Raw genomic sequence first — 13,794 nt, 5'->3', positions numbered from 1 at the left:
TGTTGAGGGTGTCGTTGATGTTGATGTGGAAGAGTTCAAGATGAGGAATGAAGGAACCAGGTCTCTTTGGCGCAGACGAAAGTAGACACAGATGGTGCGGGATGGGATGTGGGGACTAGAACGCTGCCAGCCAACAGACGCACGAGTCTGCACCTGTCGCGGTGAGGTATCGCAGAGGGACAGCAGGGTATCATAAAGTAGGTTCGGGGTAGTCTAGGTGCGGAGGGGTGAATCGTCGGGTATTCTAGATGTGAAGGCGAGTGAATCGTCGGGTAGTCTGGATGTGAAGACGAGCGAATGGTCGGGTAGTCTGGATGTGAAGATGAGCAAATCGTCGGGTAGTCTGGATGTGACGAGTGAATCGTCGGGTTCCCTAGGTGTGAAGGCAAGTGAATCTTCAGGTAGGTGAGGTGTAAAAGAAAGAACGAAGGGAAGTCTGCGCTGTGTTGGAAGGGTATCGGAAACGGAATCGTGGGTAGGCTTGGTGTGATAGTTAAGTGTGCAGGGGATTGCCCGGGGAGGGTTGGGTTGACTTGGTGGATCGAGTCGAGTCTTCCAATGACAAGGCGATCGGCGCCAATGGGATTATGGGGCTTGAATCCAAGGTCGCCAGGGGCCGGGGCAAGGATAGTGTGCTGAGGCTGTCCGTCCTGGGCTGCTGGATTCGGCTGTGTGTCCCTAATTACTGCTAAAGACGAGCGGCGCACTGCTCCACAGGGTTAAACCGGCTCCGTCGCGTGTCTGGGCTCGAGAGCTGGGATCAATCGCTGGGCAGACGACGTGGGACTCGCTGGGAGGTGGAGTGGAACAACAGTTCTGACGGTGAAGCGGTGGTGAAGACACAGGAAGTGGTAATGGAGACTTGGAGACCATATGGAGGAGGTGAAGGTCGTAGAGAAGAAGCCGGAATAGATTGACAGATGTCCAGGACTGTTGAAATAGAGAAAGCCAGATCGTTTCCAGCACCATTGAAGCAGTCCTGTGAAGCTTGAGAGCTTAGAACTAAGCTTAATTCGTTCTAGTTGCTCATCTGAGCTCGGTCCAAGATTAGGTAAAGAATCGTGACTCCCAACATCTGGATACTTTTCAGTATACTCTGTACTGAGGTAGAGAGCTACCAGCGACGTTCACCTCTCTCTCTCCGGGTCCCACGTCCTGCTGAGCACATATCTTTGTGTTGCCTGCGTCTGCAAGCCTCACCATCCTTCCACCAAGCCAGTGTCTTAATATTATTCAGAATCATGCCTCCGAGACTCAACATCCCTCCTATCACTCGCATTCTACTCATCGCGCTCGTCTCCCAGAGTCTCCTGAGCTTTGCAATCCGATACCGACAGTGGTCAGAAGAGTCGGATATTGTGGTTCCCTACATCGCTCTGGTTCCGCAGCTCTCTCTGATCTATCCTTGGACCTTCCTGACGACAACTTTGGTGGAAAACAATGTCTTTACCCTCGGTATATCTGGTGTGACTATCTTCTATGGAGGCCGATACCTAGAGAGAGCATGGACATCTACCGAGTTTGCAAAGTTCTTGCTGATAACTGCCTTGACTCCAAATGCACTTTGCTTTGGAACGTTGGTCATCTTATTTGCCGCTACTGGTGATATGAGCTGGACGTAGGTCTCGAAGCTATTGTATGCCGAGCATAACACTGATTATAACTGCTAGTCTGACAACCATCAACGGCACAGTACCTCTCCAAATCTCGTTCCTAGTCGCCTTCTCGCAGCTTGTACCTGCACATACTGTCACCCTCTTTCGTGGCATCGTTTCCCTTCGAGTCCCTCGATTCCCACTTCTACACATCCTCGGAGTCTCTCTACTTTCACTTACTCCTCTATTGAGCGTAGCTTCGTTCCTCCTTGCAACATCCGGGTTCTTGACAAGTTGGATCTACCTACGATTCTATAAGCCAGCATTTCCTGACTTGGACACTGCCCAGTCGTCACTGCGTGGAGATGCCAGCGAGACCTTTGCCTTTGCCGAGTTCTTTCCTGACCCCGTCAAGCCTTTCGTTTCGTCTTTCTCGGACCAGGTCTACAACGTGCTTGTTTCCTTACGGATATGCAGCCCATTTTCAGCGGCTGACGTATCCGCATCTCGAGGCGATACGTTCATGCAGCGGGGCACGCCTGGGAGTGCACGGGCTGAGGCTGAGCGGAGAAGAGCACTTGCATTGAAGGCATTAGATCAACGTCTGCACGCCGCGACAGCAGGAAGTTCAAAATCGCAGCCTCCACCACCGGCTACAGGACCAAGTGTACAAGTTCAGCCTCAGCCGAATGTACAGACACCACAAGCTATGCTTGGAGAAACAACATATGTTCCAGAGAGGGAAGGCGAAGGATCGCATTGAGGAGAGATATCAAGGCAGGATGGTCTCAGTGGCAGGCTTGTATTTCCATACTTATTTCATGGCGTTATTGAGCGTCTATCCACGGATCGGTATAAAGCGATAATGTTCCATGTATTTATCAACCTTAAGATACCCTTACATCGTACAAGCCTCCTAATTCGTGACATCTGATCCCTGAAACAAGGATAGGGATATTTTGAGCGAGTCCTCGTCATGAGATTCTCCAAAGTGGACCCTGTACGAGGTATGCAATGCTTCGCTGTTCAGTTGAACCATTCTCGCTGCCGCTATCCCGGAAGCCCTGATCGAGTTTTAATACCGACAATAGAACGAACGTTTGATATACTTCTTTTCATTAAAGAAACATTTGAACCTAGCAAACACCCACACTTCGACATAACATTTAAACAAGGCACTCGCCAAAACAAATACGACTCAAGACTTTGACTCATGGTACATCCAACAATCATTTTGATTAAGCAGACACTTCTAGCAATAGTAAATAAAAAGCATTTTCTAGCCTCGTGCTTAGGTAACAAAGTATTTATTATTATTACAACAAAATTAATCTAAAAAATAGAAAAACAATCGAAATAAAGTATGCAATATTAAGCATATAATCTATGAGTTTATTTGAGGTTGTAGTGGTGAAATTTATTCGAAGAGAACATCTGATAGTCACGAGTGTTTCTTCGGTGAAAACAAGTACCAAAACCGCTATCGTGAGCAGTCTTGTGCTTCTGTTTCACTTCCTTGAGATGTCCGCCCCTTGCCGTGTTTCTTCCCACTCGTCGGATCTTTCACAGTTGACTTTGGAATGTTTGGCGAACCCAGAATCAAACTTCTGGATCATGATTCAGTCGCTTGGAATGGCTGTTCCAGACCCTCGTTGGACATGGGGGCGCTGCGAGTGGCACGAGTGGCGCTCGATTTGAGCGATGTGGCGGAATGTCTTTGATGATGATGGTGGTGGGTGTCTCAAGCGATGCTTTTTTACAATGTTTTCCTGCACCACGACGGACCAGATATGATGACTCTTGAGCCCAAGACAAAAAACTTCCTTTTGGCAGCACCACCCGCAACACCCTGAAGGCTTCCGCCGGTGAGGCTTGTTGGGAAACATCTGGAAGGGAGGATCTTGACTAAGACTTCTTGCATGTCAAAGCCAATCTATCTTCGGATCAAGGTGGAGGTCTGGGCACAGATCTTCTCTCACTCGGCTACTGGCATGCTGACCTTCTGCCGGTGACACAAAGCAAAAGGAACCCACACCACCCAAAATGTTGGAGGTGCAAGCACAAGCACAAGCACGCCGCATGTCATCCCTCGGTCTGCACTGTCTGCATGGCTGTCAGCCTGCCCTAGCGCCCAGCTTTCACTTGCATGCGGAAGGGCAAGCCCGGGGGCGTTCCTAGTTTCGTCAAAAGAAACTTATTTCCCATGTTTTGTTTTTTATGTGGAGGTGCCTGATTGGGGTTCGTCCACTCAAATTCTTGGTCCTTACTCTGTCGTTTGATCGCTCGAAACCCCACCTAGCTTGGAGTCTTTCGTTCCGCAGCGCAAGTGCGGAGTCTCTGAGAAGCAATCTTGATCAAACAATCTGAAAGCCCTCGATTTCTTAATACGCTCACCGCCACCTATCAATTGATCCAGTATGACCCTGTTATTATTTCGAGGTTGAAGCAGCAGTCACATGATCTGTAGGAGCGGATGCGATCCGTGTTGGACTCCAGCATAAGAGAACCTGGCTTGCATTAGTAGCGAGGACCTGTACGTCCGATGAGTGCTGCTTGGAGGCAGATATTCCTTGTTTCACTAGAAATTATTCCTAACTAAATCACACCACACCCTCGGCCAAACAAAGAGGACGGGTTTCATGCGGATCTGCCACGCTTCAACCTTTAAAAAGAGTCGTCGGCTATCGATTAGCAGGTCCCCGGCTGGATCCACTGAACCCGTTTGGTGCTGGGAGGGGTTGGCTCGGGCCACTATACAATGGCCATTTTACTGTCGGTCCAGCCACAAAGTTGCCGTGCCTAAGTTGTGCATTAGTAGTCATGCTGCTGTCAGGCTTCCATATTTGAGGGCGGTTCATTCATAGGAAGAGGGAAACGGACGGTGACGAGGATCGTGCGAAGGGTCAGATCTTTCGTGTGACCACATCTTGATCAGACAGCACTCCCGCCGACATGTCAAGCTGCGATGGCTGAACGATGGATGACCTGCTGGTGGTGGTGGTTGATCTTGATACAATCCGTAGAGGATCAACGCGCATGTCAAATAATATGGTTTGATATTCGGTGATGACCTTGGAGTTTTGACCTTTGCAGACTGCGGGGAAGTAAACCCGGTTGAGATATAGATCTCCGAAGGTAAATTCGAAGCAGGCTAGAATCTATATCCCTATCAATCACATATTATTGAGTCATGCGTGGCAGAGTTGGGCGGGTGCTGGAAGCTTACCGGCATTACTCCCTCAAAGGGCTGGTCCCGGAACAGGAGCTTGATTGATGATGGGATGCAGTACCCCAGCCGTTTCTTGTGATACGCAGGCCCTAGACCAATGCTGTACGACTCTCACCCAACTTCGCTCTGCAGGCATAGGGGACCTTGGGCAATATGAATGCGTGCAAAAGGGCCGGAGCGACAACCTGCTGTAGCAGCGTCTGTCGTCCAGGGTCTTTGTCGACCAATTTGGGGTGATACATGCCACATTTTTGGCTCGGAAGATAGCCTTCGCTGATTTCCATGTGTCCCACGAATCGGAATCTTTGCGAGCGGAGGAGTTCCTCTCCTTTTTGGACATGCTCGAAGAATATGACAGCCTTCGCACGCACCATACGATGATCGAAAATCCATGATCTTTGCACTCGCAAATAACATTAGTCTCTGCAACTGGAGTGTCCGCGGTCTCTCGCCGCGTCTGGCGGCGGCGGCATCGTTGATATAATCAATTTATCGCGATTCGCGGTACTGTGTATGATCAGCCACGAGCCCATGTCATCTCAAATCAACCCTTTTCCCGATGCAACCCAAAATTCGAAAACGGCGGGACCACCATTACATCCGACTCCTGCACCAAGAACTACAGTAAATCATTTACCAGCTGGCGAACTAGCCTTTGTGGGGGTTGGCATCGTGCAGGCCTTGAGACATCATCATCACCAGGGCCACCCGCGCCTCCGTAATGTCATGGTAATCCGAGCAGAATCGGCAGGAGGCTTAGCTGCGAGCGCCGCACGTTGGTCGGTCAGCGCTCGCTCGCGCGGCCATGGCCATGTATGATGGTATTATTATTGTATGATTGCTCCAGGAACTCTATCGGGCTCATTGGCAACGAGGCATCGACACCCTTTCTGGGCTCTCCGGGCCCATGCTGTGATGTGATGTGATGCCTCGAATCAGGAGGAGGAGGCTCGGGACAGATGGTGGATTACAATGTGGGAACGCTTCCGTTTGTGGATGAGGTGCTGGTCTAGCCGCATGGAGTAGCACTTTGGACGCCAGACGGTGTCTCTCCTGGTCCTGGCGGGCCGCTTGATCAGCTTAGCTCTGGAATTCTTTCGCCATAACGTGGTTGCAGTGGCTGGCATTCCCTGTCTGACCTCAAGCGAGCCGCCTGGGGAGGAAGGGAAGAAGGTGAGGTCTCGCTAGCGTGGGTCAGGTAAGTTTGGGCGTGATGTCCTTTTGGTCAAGAGTAAGATACTTGGAGATCCCCTTCTCACATTTTCTGCTCTGGCGAGGCTCGAATTCCAACACACCCTCACGACCACTCGCACGACCATCGCCACGCTGGTATTGCGACTTGACGAGCATCGGATCTGACTCTTCCCAATCCTCGTCGTAGCTTGTATCCCCGCACTGTATATCTTCGACGGGTTTTTCTGGGTGTTGCGCCACAGGAAAGCAGAAGCAAGACACTCGAGGGCGCATCTTCTTCGCACGAGAACGTAGTTTCGAGCCCTCTCCGCCTCGGAATCGTGGATGGTTGCCCGCGACCGATCGCATCACTGAGCTTCTGTTGTTCGTGTCGCCGATTGTCTGGGTTTCTAGAGGTCGGTTGTTGTTTGTGGTGACGAAGAAGGGTTGATTGTGGGAAGGAGCGCATCTAGCGACCGCCGAACTCAACTCAACTTCTGTCGCTTGCTCCGAAAATTTTCACCGCACTCTCTCTTTCACCTAGAGTCTGAGTCTGATTCTTATCAATAATGTCTGAATTAATTCAGCACCCACCGGCTCCGCCTAACATACCTCAGCAACAATGGCCGGCTGCGCAACAGATGCAGGCTATGAACGAGGCAGTATGGCTTCAGATCGGTGAGTGTACAAGCTACTGACAACCCACTCCTATCACTAACAGTCTGGTCATAGGGAGTCTCTCAGAGGTTCTTAACAACCTTGACGACGCTATGAGCGCTTACGAGCATGCTTTGCGCGCCAATCCGCGATCCATTCCCGCCATGAACTCTATCAGCTGTCTCCTTCGCACTCAGGAACACTTCCATAAGGCCGTCGAGTACCTTCAGAACATTCTTAAGTTGGATGGCAACAATGGTGACGTTTGGGGCAGCCTCGGTTCGTGTCTTTGATTTTCAGATTGCCAAGTAATTCGCTAATACTTTCAGGTCACTGTTTTTTGATGATGGATGATTTACAACAGGCGTACTCAGCCTATCAACAAGCTTTGTATCACCTTCGAGATCCCAAGGTTAGTATCTTGTTCCCACATTTTATGATCATGCATTAACCGCACTTTAGGAACCAAAACTTTGGTACGGTATTGGAATCCTCTACGACCGTTATGGCTCTCTTGAACACGCCGAAGAAGCATTCTCGCAAGTCATGCGCATGCAACCAGATTTCGAAAAGGCCAATGAGATCTATTTCCGGCTTGGTATAATTTACAAGCAGCAGCAAAAGTATCAGCAAAGTCTTGAGGTAGGCCCTTTTAACAGATAGCTCAAGTCACACAGAAAGCTGACTTCACCAGTGTTTCCGATACATTGTTTCTGTACCACCCACGCCGTTGACCGAAGAGGACATCTGGTTCCAAATCGGGCATGTCCACGAGCAGCAAAAAGACGTAAGCTTGAAAACTCGTCTTGGACTTTCCTGTTCTAACCAGCGTTATAGTACGACAATGCCAAAAACGCCTACAGGCGTGTGCTTGACCGTGATCCGAATCATGCAAAGGTCCTTCAGCAGCTTGGCTGGCTGCATCACCAGCAGAGTAACAGTTTCAGCAGCCAGGAGCAAGCGATTGAGTACCTTGAGAAATCAGTCAACTCAGGTAAAGCTCGTCAGAAAGGATGCGCCCGACAGTGCACACGCTAACACGTGGCAGATCAAAGTGATGCGCAAAGCTGGTATCTCCTTGGACGGTGCTACATGTCACAACAGAAGTATCCCAAAGCATACGAGGCATATCAGCAAGCAGTTTACCGCGATGGACGGAACCCGACATTTTGGTGCTCGATTGGCGTTCTGTACTACCAGATTAACCAGTACCGAGATGCCCTTGATGCATACTCCCGCGCGATACGCCTGAACCCTTACATTTCCGAGGTCTGGTACGACTTGGGGACTTTGGTAAGTTTGCTTCATCTTCAGCCGATTTCCGTTTGCGACCGTGCTGACCATTGGCGCAGTACGAATCTTGCAACAATCAGATCAGTGACGCATTGGATGCGTATCAACGCGCAGCAGAACTTGACCCTAGCAACGTGCATATCAAAGCTCGTCTTCAACTACTTCGTAGCGGGCAAGCAAATGGAATGCCTGGACAGACAAGCGCTCCTCTCCCTCAAGATGTTCATCCCCAGGCGTATCAAGCTACTGGAGCTGTAGGTCCACCAGGACCACAATGGGGTAATTCTGCTCCGAATCCTCCACCTCCTGGGCCTCCAGTTGGACCACCAGGTGCAAATGGTTGGGGAAGTCGACTTGCTGAGATCAACCCGCCACCCCACCCTGGTAATCCTTACGGAGATCGCGAACGCAGCGCCATCCCGCCTCCCCCACGTGCGCAAAGCCCCAGACAGGGCGAACAGATGCGGCCGTATCCAGGCCCGGGATCTGATAGAGGACCGCCAAATGGCCCTCCTCCCCCACCAGGTCGCCGCTCTCCTCCTCGTGAACATCATGCTGCTATGGGACCTTATCCTGGCCCGGGATTGCCTCAACCTCCTCCTGCAGGACCACCATCACAGCCCGCCCGAGTTGCGAATCCCAATTATGCAGGTCCTGGGCCATCATTGCCTCCTGCCCCGTCTGGAATGAATGGCTCTGGACCAGGCTCACTGCCACCTTTCGGACGAATTAGTCCAAGACCAGAAGTGCGCGCGATCATGGACAATCGAATGCCGTCTCCAAAGTCCGGCTACCCACACCAACAGCCTTACAATCACCATGATGACATTTCCAACTCTAGAGGCATTGAGGGCGGTGCGCCTCCCCCAGCGTCTGCTTTGGTTGCTGCTGAAGCTGCTGCGGCAGAAAGAAACGGCGACAGGCCAGCCTCAGTTGGTCCCAAGAGATTGCGTGAATGGGAAGACGAGCCTTCTTCGATGAAGAAGCCAGCTTCTGACGAAAATCGAGCTCGAATGGAAGATATGCATCACCGACGACCTTCCACGCCACTCAGAGATAGAGAACCCTTCCGTCGTAGCTCATCAGAAGCTCGTCGAGCAGAGGATCAAAGACGTCTTGATGACCAGCGACGTGATGACCAAAGACGTCTTGATGAACAGAGACGCCTCGAGGCACAACAGCGAGCGAATGAGAATTACCACCCTTCCGAAGCTGCTCATCATCCACCACCCCATGCTCTCCCTCCAAACCATCTGCCGCCCATGCAGCAAGGTCCTCCTCCTCCGGTGCATACCCCAGTCCATGAATTACCGCCACCCCCTCCACCACCTTCTGCACAGAAGGATTATCCCATTGATGATCGTGAGCGTGAAAGAGAACGTCTCGATCACCCACCTCCCCCACCTCCGGCACCAATAGGTGAACCTGAGCGTGCTGCACGAAAGATGGACGTCGATGAAGATTATGATGACGATGGAGATGAGGATAAAAAGGGAGGAATTATTTCTGCTACGGGATCTGGACCTGGGTCAGCTTCGGGAGATGCGAAGGCCACTTCTCCGACAGGTGTTAATGGCCATATCAATGGCGTTGCCAATGGTCAGACAAAGGTCGAGCCATAGGTTTAAAACTAGGTGGCACTCTGTTTCTGGCGTATTATTACGACTGCTTATGGTGTATTTACTCCCTCGTTGCGATTAGTTTAGTGTATAGAAAATGTTAACCAAACCTTCTTGATTTTGATGTGCCTGCTTCTGAGACGTAGTATCTATGTTTTGACTCACGGTGTCAGCGTATCTTTCAATGTCCCTTCGACTTACCAAGAACACGAATAGGTACTGAGGAGTTCATTCAATCATGTCTGGACATCAAATAGTGCAACACTGCAAATTTTCTTGGGTGTCGCCTCTAGAATACAGAATGAAGAAGCGATCGATTAAGGTAATGTGCCAGCTGTCCATGGAGATTTAAAGACCTGGTCGAAAAAGTTTTCACCTACCAAAGTAATCTGATATTCAGAGACCTTGAAAATGATTTTGTGGTATTAGCTATAGTCCTCTGTTGCATCTCAACGCCAATACGACATTTCCCTTCGCCAAGAGTCTTAAAGGAGATCAACAGAAATATTGATGAGACAGAACCTCACAATGACCACTGCATCCCGGAACATTAAAAGAAAATCGCGGGCACAAATTTATGGTTTATGGTTTTGCCTTGTGCAGCTCCGAGAAGACCATTTTTGACAGGGGTCTAGCTCACGTGATGCTTTACTATGACGGCGCTAATTTAGGCGAGTCGTACCTTCCCACAGTCAATTTTCGAGTATATTTTTTTCGAAGAGCGAACTCTCCATCAACATCCCGTCGATAATTAACGCCGTCAACATGTCGCACCGAAAGGTATGAAACAGATGATACCCTTCATTGATCCATATGTTCATTTGAACTCGTTTTCGACTTTGCGGCTAGCGCTTGGCTCGAGGTGGCTTGATTTCAATTGTAGCTAACAATATCTTCATTACAGTTCGAGGCACCCCGTCACGGCTCCCTTGCCTTCCTCCCGAGAAAGCGCGCTGCTCGTCACAGAGGCAAGGTAAAGTCCTTCCCTAAGGATGACCCCAAGAAGCCTGTCCACCTCACCGCAACCCTCGGATACAAGGCTGGTATGACCACCATCGTTCGCGACCTCGACCGACCTGGTGCGAAATCACACAAGAAGGAGATTGTTGAGGCTGTTACTGTCATTGAAACACCACCGGTACGAACAATGCAGCCCGCTTGGCAATTATGCCAATGGCTAACACTTTTTATAGGTGATCGTTGTTGGTCTCGTGGGTTACATTGAAACTCCTCGTGGTCTTAGATCTCTCACAACCGTCTGGGCTGAGCACTTGAGCGATGAGGTTAAGCGTCGATTCTACAAGAACTGGTACAGAAGCAAGAAGAAGGCCTTCACCAAGTACGCCAAGAAGCACTCCGAAAGCTCTGGCTCCTCCATCACCCGTGAACTCGAGCGCATCTCCAAGTACTGCACTGTCGTCCGTGTACTCGCCCACACCCAAATCCGCAAGACCCCTCTCAAGCAAAAGAAGGCACACTTGATGGAAATCCAAGTCAACGGCGGTAGCATTGCTGACAAGGTTGAATTCGGCAAGAACCTCTTCGAGAAGCCAGTCGAGATCAGCACCATCTTCGAGCAAGATGAGATGATTGATGTCATTGCTGTCACCAAGGGTCACGGTTTCCAGGGTGTCACCAGCAGATGGGGAACTAAGAAGCTTCCGAGAAAGACACACAAGGGTCTCCGAAAGGTTGCTTGTATTGGTGCCTGGCATCCTTCCCACGTCCAATGGACTGTTGCTCGTGCCGGTCAAGATGGATACCATCACCGTACCTCGACCAACCACAAGGTTTACCGTATTGGCAAGGGTGATGATGAGGGTAACGCATCAACCGACTTTGATGTCTCCAAGAAGCAAATTACTCCGTTAGTTTTCCATACTCCTTTTGCAGTTCTCAAAAGCTAACATGATATAGTATGGGTGGCTTTGTCCGTTATGGTGAGGTCAAGAATGACTTCATCATCCTTAAGGGTTCCGTTCCTGGTGTCAAGAAGCGTGTCATGACTCTCCGAAAGTCCATGTTCGTCCACACTTCAAGAAAGGCCTTGGAGAAGGTTGACTTGAAATGGATCGACACCTCGTCGAAGTTTGGTCACGGCGCATACCAAACTCCTGCCGAGAAGCATCAATTCCTGGGTACGCTCAAGAAGGATATCGAGCAAAAGGCATAAGCTTGTTCTCGTTGCTTTTTCCCTTTTTCTACTTCCTGGCAGGGCATTACGATACTGGTGTAGTGGGGGATTCATTGCATTTCGTGCTTACGATGTCACCCGCTAGGGCATGAACTAGATAGGGATTCTATGAAAACATGTCCAAAAGCAATCAACAAGAAGAATCTTAACATGCACATGTGACTGCGCAATCTCACTCAAGACTATCTCAGCACCTTTAACACTTCTCGTCATCTAAACATCAATCGATCTCGTAGTCCCATTTCCTTCCATCTATCTAATCACCTCCTCTTCCCCAAAACTACCAATCTCCTAAACCCAAAAATTCGTCATTTTCGTCATCGAACGCACGTCCCACTCCCTCACAACAAGGAAGCTTCACCCCACCCCGCATAATACAACACCATCCCGCAAAAAAACGATGGGCACCATCCTTTCATGCTTCCAATTCTCCCAATCGAAATCCGCGCCATCTGCCAAATCACCAAACCACCACAATTCAGCATCACACGATACTCCACACGCGCAGCAGACGCAGGACATCGTTGCGCAAGAATCCCAAGACCTAACGCGCAAACTGGGAGTCGGCGGTCCTGTCCCGGGACCTGCTGTACCGTGAGGAGACCCGTATCCGTCTCCCTAAGTCAAGCTGAGAGGGTATTCTCTAGCAACACCGATACCACGAACCATAATACGAAGGAAGGAGCAAAAGACAAAATGGCAACAGACGAAGAATACATGTCCTTCCTCGATAAAGCGAATCAGGACCCGAATGAAGGCGCCGCTGAGGCTAAGCAACAGAGTAACGGCGGGGGAGGGGAGCTGAAGGCGCTGGATAAGGGGGCGAAGGTCCCGAAGGTGTTGGAGGAGGGGGTGAAGGATAAATATTATGTGTCTGATGCGGATGAGCCGTTTGTGCCTGTCTGTTTGAAGCTCAAGGGGAAGGGGGAGGGGTTGCCTGATGAAGGTTTGTTTCTCCTTTTTTTTGTTGCCCTCCATCTTCTTGTGCTTTTTGGGGTTTCTGGGGAGTGCAATAGGGAATGAATGAATGAATGGAGGCTAATGATCTGCGGGATAGATGCGTTTGTCAAGTTGATAGAACATCCGAGTCCGGGCGATGCGGGGGTCGAGATTATGGATGTGGCGGAGTGGGATAGCCAGGGACAGTATAAGGATGTTGTGGATGCGGTGAGGGAGGCGGGGAAGGGTGGTGATGTTAGGGTTTATAGAGTTGGGAGAGGGGGTGCGAGGGTAGAGTATTGGGTTGTTACTGTGGAGGGGGGACGGTTGGTTGGGGTTAAGGTTTTGGCTGTTGAGAGTTAGGGTGGTGGATGGGAAGGGCGGGAGTGTGGGAGTGAAGTGATATTGTAGGATACTAGGGAGGAAGCATAGCTTCATGGCAGAATATTGACTTTGAGTTACCCAGAAGGTCATCAGACTATGGTGGGGAAATGTTAGAATGTGTAAGAAGGAAGTCATCAAATACCGTCCTCCATTCTCATGGCGTAGTGAGTAGTAGCCTTTGAATTTGTGTTAAGAGGACTTTGAAGACAGTAGGAGCGTTCGAACTTGAAGAGTCAATATTGATTATATAATAGCTAATTACATGCAAGAGGTAGCACCGCTCTATTTCTGAGACCCACTGGTTCTTTCAATTGACAGAGCCGAAAGTAATGTAACTCCATCTGGCCAAATTCCAGATTAGTCTCTTAGAATTTCGTCCAAGCCTCCGTTTTTGCAGGAAGCACGATTCCAACACTTCCTCATAGATGAATGAACTCCCAGACGCTGAATCAATATGAAGCTCTTACTCTCGTATCCATAGCCAAGGCTTGCAGTATAGGTATCAATCGAAATCTTTTAATTCATTGACTATCGATCATGGGGTATACACTCCCAGCTGAAAGTGAATTCTTGATCGACTGTGTGAGCTCCTAAGCAACTCAGCCTTTTATTGACGATAATCCGTTTCGGGCTACCTTGCCCTCGCCACGCTTGCTTGGGATATAGAAACAAATAAGCATTTTCCATGCCGTAAAAAAACGGAAAGAGTTG

The 13,794-nt window shown here is 49.9% G+C and overlaps 4 protein-coding genes across 4 annotated transcripts; all 4 read left to right on the top strand.

The window, feature by feature from the left end:
* Positions 1 to 1,102: 1,102 nt before the first annotated feature.
* Positions 1,103 to 2,555, top strand: LY89DRAFT_781346 (DUF1751-domain-containing protein). Its single transcript, XM_018222477.1, has 2 exons — positions 1,103 to 1,618; positions 1,671 to 2,555. Exons 1-2 carry the CDS (start codon positions 1,242 to 1,244, stop codon positions 2,356 to 2,358), a joined length of 1,065 nt encoding a protein of 354 aa, XP_018072626.1. The 5' UTR covers positions 1,103 to 1,241; the 3' UTR covers positions 2,359 to 2,555.
* A 4,011-nt stretch (positions 2,556 to 6,566) lies between these two features.
* LY89DRAFT_696643 (TPR-like protein) lies at positions 6,567 to 9,569 on the top strand (the record flags this gene model as incomplete). The annotated part of the gene is made up of 8 exons (XM_018216847.1): positions 6,567 to 6,675; positions 6,730 to 6,933; positions 6,984 to 7,066; positions 7,117 to 7,296; positions 7,349 to 7,441; positions 7,492 to 7,648; positions 7,703 to 7,947; positions 8,007 to 9,569. 8 exons carry the CDS (start codon positions 6,567 to 6,569, stop codon positions 9,567 to 9,569), a joined length of 2,634 nt encoding a protein of 877 aa, XP_018072625.1.
* A 762-nt stretch (positions 9,570 to 10,331) lies between these two features.
* On the top strand, positions 10,332 to 11,917 carry LY89DRAFT_746533 (60S ribosomal protein L3; the record flags this gene model as incomplete). Its single annotated transcript, XM_018221092.1, has 4 exons — positions 10,332 to 10,346; positions 10,471 to 10,704; positions 10,760 to 11,433; positions 11,484 to 11,917. 4 exons carry the CDS (start codon positions 10,332 to 10,334, stop codon positions 11,737 to 11,739), a joined length of 1,179 nt encoding a protein of 392 aa, XP_018072624.1. The 3' UTR covers positions 11,740 to 11,917.
* Positions 11,918 to 12,081: 164 nt separating this feature from the next.
* Positions 12,082 to 13,376, top strand: LY89DRAFT_44312 (uncharacterized protein). Its single transcript, XM_018207559.1, has 3 exons — positions 12,082 to 12,354; positions 12,408 to 12,706; positions 12,818 to 13,376. The coding sequence occupies exons 1-3, from the start codon at positions 12,161 to 12,163 to the stop codon at positions 13,060 to 13,062; spliced, it is 738 nt and encodes a 245-aa protein (XP_018072623.1). The 5' UTR covers positions 12,082 to 12,160; the 3' UTR covers positions 13,063 to 13,376.
* The last annotated feature ends 418 nt before the right edge of the window (positions 13,377 to 13,794 follow it).

This window comes from Mollisia scopiformis (genome assembly GCF_001500285.1).
Source record: "Mollisia scopiformis unplaced genomic scaffold LY89scaffold_10, whole genome shotgun sequence".
Classification (NCBI taxonomy): domain Eukaryota; kingdom Fungi; phylum Ascomycota; class Leotiomycetes; order Helotiales; family Mollisiaceae; genus Mollisia; species Mollisia scopiformis.
The sequence above is the reverse complement of the archived record's forward strand: the minus strand, read 5'-3'. Positions and strand labels throughout refer to the sequence as shown.